This window comes from Quercus suber, unplaced genomic scaffold, assembly GCF_002906115.3.
Source record: "Quercus suber isolate HL8 unplaced genomic scaffold, Cork oak 2.0 scaffold_142, whole genome shotgun sequence".
Classification (NCBI taxonomy): Eukaryota; Viridiplantae; Streptophyta; class Magnoliopsida; order Fagales; family Fagaceae; genus Quercus; species Quercus suber.
The window spans coordinates 1,005,568-1,013,274 of NW_027069603.1; the positions used below are offsets into that span (position 1 = coordinate 1,005,568).

Sequence of the window (7,707 nt, forward strand, 5' to 3'; positions counted from 1 at the left end):
TTGTTTAAATAATAGTATTTTAAGATATGAAAAATTTAAAACTCGGGGCAGGGTGGGCTGGGGCAGGGTAGGTCAAAATCCAGTATTGGCAGAGTAGAGAGAGCAGTGATCGGATGGCTCTACTGGGCGACGACGGTCGCGGCTACGAGCTGGCCAGAAAGCTCGAGAGCGTTGGAGTATGGCGGACGTGGCTGGGCGAGTCCAACTACGCCATCTTCCTCCACTTCCTCGAGTCCCCATCCTTATGGGATTCCTTCATGCGCGTCGACGACTCCAAATCCAGGCCTCAGATCCTCCTCCAACTCCGCGTTCGAGCTCTCCTCTTCGACAAAGCTAGCGTCTCTCTTTTCCTCCGCTCCAATCCCTCTTCTTCTTCTTCTCTCTCTGTTTCCAAGCTCAATCCAACTTGTGAGTTCCTGCTTCAATTTCCACCTCTTACTATTCCTTAATGGAAATCAATGGTTTGTGATTGACGCCGTTTGATTTTGCAGATTTGCAATTGCACGGTGATGACGTGTACTTCACGCTGGAGAGTGCAGCCCAAGATGTTGGTGTTTCGTCCAATACGGCGTCGTCCAAGGTTAGTTCACTCGTTCGTTCCCCTAATTTCAACTGTATTGCGAAGCTAAATTTGTACTAAGATTTAAGTATTTTGGTTTACTAATCATATAACTGTTCTATTAAGATTATGGCATGGGAGAGCAGATTTATGTGATTTAATGTTGTATGTGTAAATGGAAAGGAGGGTTAGGATTCAGGAAATTAACTTCTTTCATATTTGCTTTTTTTGTTAACTCATTGTTCACTCAATGCAGAATGTATTTCCAAAAATAAGAAATAAAAGGAAGAAACAAAAAGGACCTTAGCCTTCTTCACCTAAGAGTGCTTTGGAAATCGCTCATCAGATAATTAAGTCACAATTACATCTCAAGAAATCCTTAGTTTTAATAAAAACCCAATTTCAAATTTCTGAATGAAATATGGTATCTAAAATGATAAAATCTGAAGCGATAAAGCTATGAAATAAATGGTGTCTGCACCGACCCTCCTAGGGTGGGAGGGACTTGACCTTGTCGAGTTAAGCTCTAGGTGGACGTGTAGTGAGTCAATTAGCGTCAAGAAAGCCTCCACCATGTAGCCACAAGGTCACTGGGTGAGCACTATGCCTCTTCGGACTACTGTAAACACACGTGATCTAAGGTCGATATCTATTATTTGGTGGTGCATCTAGGTGGCTTCAGTAGTGCTTCAAGCTGTTGTAGATCCTTGTTGGTGATCCATGCTTAGTTTGATTCTATTGTCCTTGTCATCAAACCAAAAAGCATGGAACAACTTCTTTCCTAGTGAAAACTATTTCCTCATCCAAAATAGCATCTATAGATTCTGAGTGTTGGTTGAAGGTTTAGTGGGATGGGATGAAGGATAGGATTGGTTATTGGGTCAAGAGAAGGTTCCTCAAATGGGTCATTTGGTATGACTTTTGGACCTTTGTAATAAATGAAATATTGATATTAAAAGTTGAGCTAATACCATAGTCAGGTGGGATATCATTGACATATGCATTCGGACCAATTTGTTTTAGCACCTTGAATGGTTTGACATTGTGAGCTTGTAGTTACCTAACTGTTCCCGAAGGAAACTGCTTGGGCTTAATACGAACCATGACATAAACCTATGCAATAAGTGGCATGGGACTAGATCTAATGGATTCCCCAACACAACTTCAAACGAACGAATGCCTATGGACCTATTGATAGAATGATAAGTAAACTTTGCTGTGGGGAGAATGGAGTCCCAATTCCTAGCATGCTCACCCACAAGACATCTTAATAGGTTACGATGGCAACTACTAACTACTTTGGTCTGACCATCTACTTGGGGATGGTATGCCACAGAAAATTTTAGCTTTGTGCCTAAAATGTGTCAAAGGGGTTTCCAGAACTAACTCATGAACATAAGAACTAACTTCCCTATCAGACATTATGTTTATGAGAATGCCATATAATTTGATGATTGTCTAAATAAAGCTTGTCAACCTTAGAGGCATCAGAGGTTTTGAAACATGCAATAAATGTGCCATTTTGGAGAATCTATTCACTACCACAAGAATTTAGTCAAGTACAAAATCCATAGTAACATCTTTTGAAGGGTGGTCAAGACCTCAGGTATCAAAAGTGGTGTGTAAAGGCCAGTGTTCTGCTTCCTATTTTTGACCAACTGACATGTATGACATGGACTAATGAGTAATGATCCTAGCAACATGTTTCTTTAGGCCTGGACAGTAAAATTGGCACTTCCTTTACTGTCTTATCACATCCAAAATGACCTGTGGCTTCCTACTTGAATGTCCCACTCTAAGAAATCTCTCAATGAAATCAGTGGGATACTGAGGCTCCGACCATGATATCCAACATATTATCAAGCCTGGGGATAGGAAATGATATTTGACCATGATTTTGTTGATTAGAATCAGCACCATAGTATTGGGATTTCAAGAGAAAATTAATTCTTCATCAAAATAACCTGTCTCCATAGGAGTACAATACTTTGCTCATATATTAAGCTCTAATTCTAACTTATATGGGAAAATCTAATTCTAATTGACTGAGGGAATCTAAAATTCTAAATGACTTGGGAAATCCCAATTATTGAATGACAAAAATTCCATTTACTCGACCTACCAAAAAATACCATTTACTCTAGGAAATTAAATTAAAAATACTAATAAGCCGATTTAAATACCAAGGCCCAAAATAAAATACAATTTTTTAAAGAAAAAAAAAACAATTGACTTGTAAAATTAAATAAAAATAAATATTTCATTCCGCTTTCCGCACCATTAAACTATCATATCTTTTGGATTTTTGATGGCTCAAGATAGTTTGGCTAGATGGTACTATGCCTCTTTTTTTAGTTGGTTATTTCTCCTTCCGAATAATATGCATTAGGTTGATCAACATTATGGATTCCACTGTGCAGATTCAATCAAGGGCAGGTTTTAGTGTCGGATCAAGATATGGTGAGTCTGAGATTGATAATGTATCCCAGAGATTCAGGAATGAAGAACTGTCTGAAACATGGTATAATCAGTTTATTGAGAAGTATAGAGTTAGCAAACCCTATAGGTTGTCATCTGGGGACCATGAATCGGACAAACGTACACCTGAAGATATGTCTTCTTATCTAAGACTTCTTGAGAAGCAGAAAAAAAGACGTGTGGCATTCAAGGAGGATCGCTACATGGGCTATGGTAATTCCATGTTGGAAAATGCATCAAACATGCATCCAAATTCTGTTTTAAATGGTAAAAATTCCATTGAAGATGATGCACCTTTTTTGCCAGAGACAATGTTTACATTGAACTGTGTACCTGATAGTGCACTCCCCCTTATGGATAGAGTGGAAGAAAACCAGAAAGTGGAGTTCCATGGAGTTCTTGATAACTTGCCTCAAGTAATGATCAGGAGTCCTGTGATGATTGAGAGGCTTGGTATCAGGCCTGAGTACCTTAGCATGGAACATGGTGGAAACTTACATCGTGGAAAAATTGGGTCTGAAGGAAAGAGGAAACATCTTGGTCCAGAGCAAGCGTCACAGCTGTCTCGACAGGTAATTGCGCGCATGTTGATAAGTTCGGGGTTTGATGGTGCCACAGAAGTTCCAGTGGAAGTCTTCTCTCAATTACTAAGCTGTCATGTATGTAAATTAGGCCGGATATTGAAAGTTCTGGCTGATAGTTACAGAAAGCAGTGTTCAGCTACCGAACTACTTAAGATGTTCCTTAAAACATTGGGATATAGGTAACTATGAAATCTCTTTTACATTATGCTTTCAGAACATAAATTGTATTTAACTTTCATGTTGGTTTTTATTCCCCTTCAGTTTTGCAGAGAGATAGGAACACTGAATTTGTAATTTTATTTTGTGTCTGTGTGCATGCATATCCCCACACAAAATATATACATGGTCAACTTTTAGTTGTGTGACTAATTGATCTTGAATTCTGTTTGGAATAAGCATGTTCTCACTTCAATTGGGAAAGATGTTCTCATTTTTTATTTTGTGTCTTGTCTTTGACTGGTAATACAATAAAAAATTTTCTTGCTTATATATGATAGCTCTCTCTCTCTCTCTCTCTCTCTCTCTAAATTTATATATTTTAAATGCAAAGTGAAACTAAAGAACTGTGTAAGGGCCAAAAAGTTTCCCTGTAATTTATTTGTGGCTTTGAAAGTAATCTCTCTCTCCCTGCATATAATCATTCTCTCATAATCTTGCTGATTGATTAGTGCTTCCTGAAAAGAGTAAATATGGCTCAACTGGCACTTCTTCCTCCCATAATAATGGGATGGGGATTGACATCATGGATTCAAGTCCTACTGAGTGTGTGTAACTACTAACTACCATTAAAGCCCATCTAATTTGGAGTGCAAGTACCTGCCCTTCCACTTGCAATTTAGTTCAAGCATACCCTGCTGGAACCCACCTTTGCAGCAACTTTATACCATTACAGCCCATTTAATGGCCAAGAGATGACATGTTTTTAGCAGGTCTGATCTAGTGACCATAACTGATTGCATAATTTTGTGAAGGCTTGATTAGACCAAACAATATGCTTTAAATGGTTCAATATTTTATTGAATAGCCTATATGTTAAACAGGCTCCAGGGCAAATCAATGTCCACAAAAATCTCTATTATGCCATATGGCATAATTTGTGAAAAGATCTAGGTAACAAGTCTGCAAGGGTCAAAATATAAAGAAATTGGTTTTGCTCTTCAAACTTAGTCACTCACTTCTTTTAGGTATAAATTGTTTCAAATTTGAGCGTGCTTGTCTTCTACATTCGTAAGATAAATGGTAATTTAATCTCACATATTTCTCTTTTCTCACAAGTAATTTGGGTCCTTTAGCGGAGCATGTAAAGGATGGCTCCAAGAATTTGGTACAGCAAACTCAGCAACTTCAGGGAATCCAGTCGCAGCTGCAGTCACTGCAGCATAATTCCCTTCGAATAGCCCAGCAGGTATGTGCATTGACATTTGGTTCTCTGAATTTTAATTGCCTATTGCCTCGGTTCCTTGTATAGTGTGACGAATTGTTTAGAGAATTGCAAATTCAGCTAGCAGGTTCTAATTTGTAGTTGGATCTTTTCCTATATATCAAGTTATGGTATCTAACTTTTAACAAACTGCCACCCCGCTTTTTCCATACCTCAGATGATTGTTCAAAGAATGGTGTTTTTTATGAACATTTTTGCACCCATTGTCATTGTTTATTTTCTTAGCGCAAGCTTTTAGTGTGGACTAAGTTTGGCAAGCTGGATTCCATTTTTCTAAAATTTCCCGTAAATTTTCAAGTTTTAGGTGTTGGTAGATTTTCGATGTTGACTTGTATGGTTATATATATATATATATATATTTCCATTTGTTAAGGATCTAGTGTGGCATTATTAGCATGCTGTTTTCATTATAATTTTTGGTGAACGTACAGATGCCTAGACAAATACATCCGCAGATGCAGCCAATTGTTCATCCCCAAAATTTGACTTTTCAGCAGCAGCCGCAGCAGCAGCAGTTGGATAGAATCCGAAGACGCCAACCATCCACTCCTCGCCCTGTTATGGATGTGGAGAAGGACAGACCAATGGTACAAGTCAAGATTGAAAACCCATCTGAATTACCAATGGATGGTAATTCCTTCAACACTATCAATGCTAGACATCATCCCCAGATGCAGTTACGGGCACAACAAATTGCTGCAATGTCAAATCTCCATCCTCAAACTGGCACTCAATTTAGACAGATGACTTCGCTTCAAATTCCCCAAGTCCAGACACAGTAAGAAAAACCCCAAAGAAGAATGCTTTCCACCAATGGTTGTTAGTATAAGAAATTCCTGACTGCATTTTTGTGAATTCCCTGTGTGCCTGCAGGAGCATGGGCATTGTTAGAGCTCCACCAGTGAAGGTTGAGGGCTTTCAGGAATTGATGGGTGGGGATGCTACATCAAAGCATGATGCTGATGAAAATAGGTTGATGTCCCCCTCAAGTAAATAGCTTTGCTAGTATTTTGATCATTCATTGCACGTTTGGGTGATATTGACCTTGGTACTTCTGCAATACACAGCTCTCTTTTTTTTTTTGTACTAAATGGCACCGCCTTTTGCATATTTTCTAACATAAAGGGTAGCGCATTCAGTGCTCAGAGAGTCAGAATTCCCACTTCTATGGGGTTTGAGAGAAGTGATTATGAGATAGCCTTACTTGAACCCATGACATGTTGCTTTGGGTGCGTGGCACTTACCATGAAACCAAGACCCGACCTCTATTTTCTAACATAACCTGTGCGTAATTTATGTATAGTTTGATTATAGGAATGGATCTTGTTAAATTAAAATTTCGTTGAATGTTGTTTTGTATCTTAATTTGAATCCACACATTGTACTTCTGCTGGAGTCATCCCCTTTTTGTTGCTAATGTGCGTGCAATGTGGATGCAAAAGCAAAAGGCAAGGGATAGATGGGTGTGTTGAAGAAACACTTTTTTTGCTTCCTACTTTGACAAAATTTTCCCTAACTAGTGATGCATAGATTGTGTTTTAGAACTAGGATTCCGCCATAGGGCCCATATCATCAGTGTTGGCTGGGGCCTGGGGGTGTATGGCCCAAGTTACCTGGTTGTTAATACAGAACATCATCTCGGATGGTGGTGCACTGGAGTCTTGAGGCATGCCAGTGACGCCAGAAATAAAACAGAACATCAAAGAGATGCCTGGCTTGATCCTCCATGTCTTTCTCGCCAACCCTGCTAAGCATCCGTCTAAAAACTTTCTCAACCACATAATGGCATTTTTCTCTATTGCGCGTCTTTTCTACTGGGAGAGCATATAACGTTACGTGTAATTGAATGAATATGTTATTTTTTCTCACGTTAATGGTGGGTTCCATTACTTTAATTCTTAATGTTTAATTACAAGTGATATGGTACCTTTATCGTATGCCCCCTCAACTTCTCATAACTTTGCTGTACTATTCACTTTGATAGGGCGATGGGCTTGTCTATGTTCCATCATCCATGTCCATGTTCCATCATCCATGTGCATGAATTATTTAGGCGGTCGCAGTCATTCTAGTAAAACAAGAGCCTCTCATCATAAAGGCTATTTCTATTTACAAAAAGATCTCAATTTGACCTTGCAAGTAATGGCGAGAACAGAAGGTACCTTTGTGAGAAATAGCTATTAGCTAGTGTTGTTCAGAAAGACCTTTAAACTACCAACAATAGAGATCAAAACTAGCTGATACATGCCCGATGTTAATATGCTTCGCATCGTCATTTTCTCATGCTATAGCTGTTGAGAACAACTTATTTTCTATAGTTTATTTGCATAATGTGCGACACAGTTTAAAACCAACTTATTTTCAAAAAGTTAAAAGTTAAATTATCCAAAATGAAGCTGTGATAAAAAGCAACAAATTAATAACCCTCCTTGAAATATTGATTGCCTACCTAAAGTTCCTCCAGGTCTGGCTCGTTGAATAAATTTTGTGATGTTCGTTAATTGTTATGCATTTATGCCTACCTAAACTTCCTCCACCGACAATCCTTACCATGCATCGGGTCCCATACCTTAAAGAAGCCTTGTGGTGGACTATAAGAAAGGGCCATGCATGTCGTCTGGGTTGTGATCTGTTGACTGTTTGAA

The 7,707-nt window shown here is 38.7% G+C and overlaps 1 protein-coding gene across 1 annotated transcript; it reads left to right on the forward strand.

Moving 5' to 3' along the window:
• Positions 1-50: 50 nt before the first annotated feature.
• LOC112018167 (uncharacterized) lies at positions 51-6,427 on the forward strand. The gene is made up of 6 exons (XM_024050685.2): positions 51-408; positions 492-580; positions 2,980-3,800; positions 4,897-5,026; positions 5,494-5,840; positions 5,936-6,427. The coding sequence occupies exons 1-6, from the start codon at positions 114-116 to the stop codon at positions 6,057-6,059; spliced, it is 1,806 nt and encodes a 601-aa protein (XP_023906453.1). The 5' UTR covers positions 51-113; the 3' UTR covers positions 6,060-6,427.
• Positions 6,428-7,707: the final 1,280 nt, after the last annotated feature.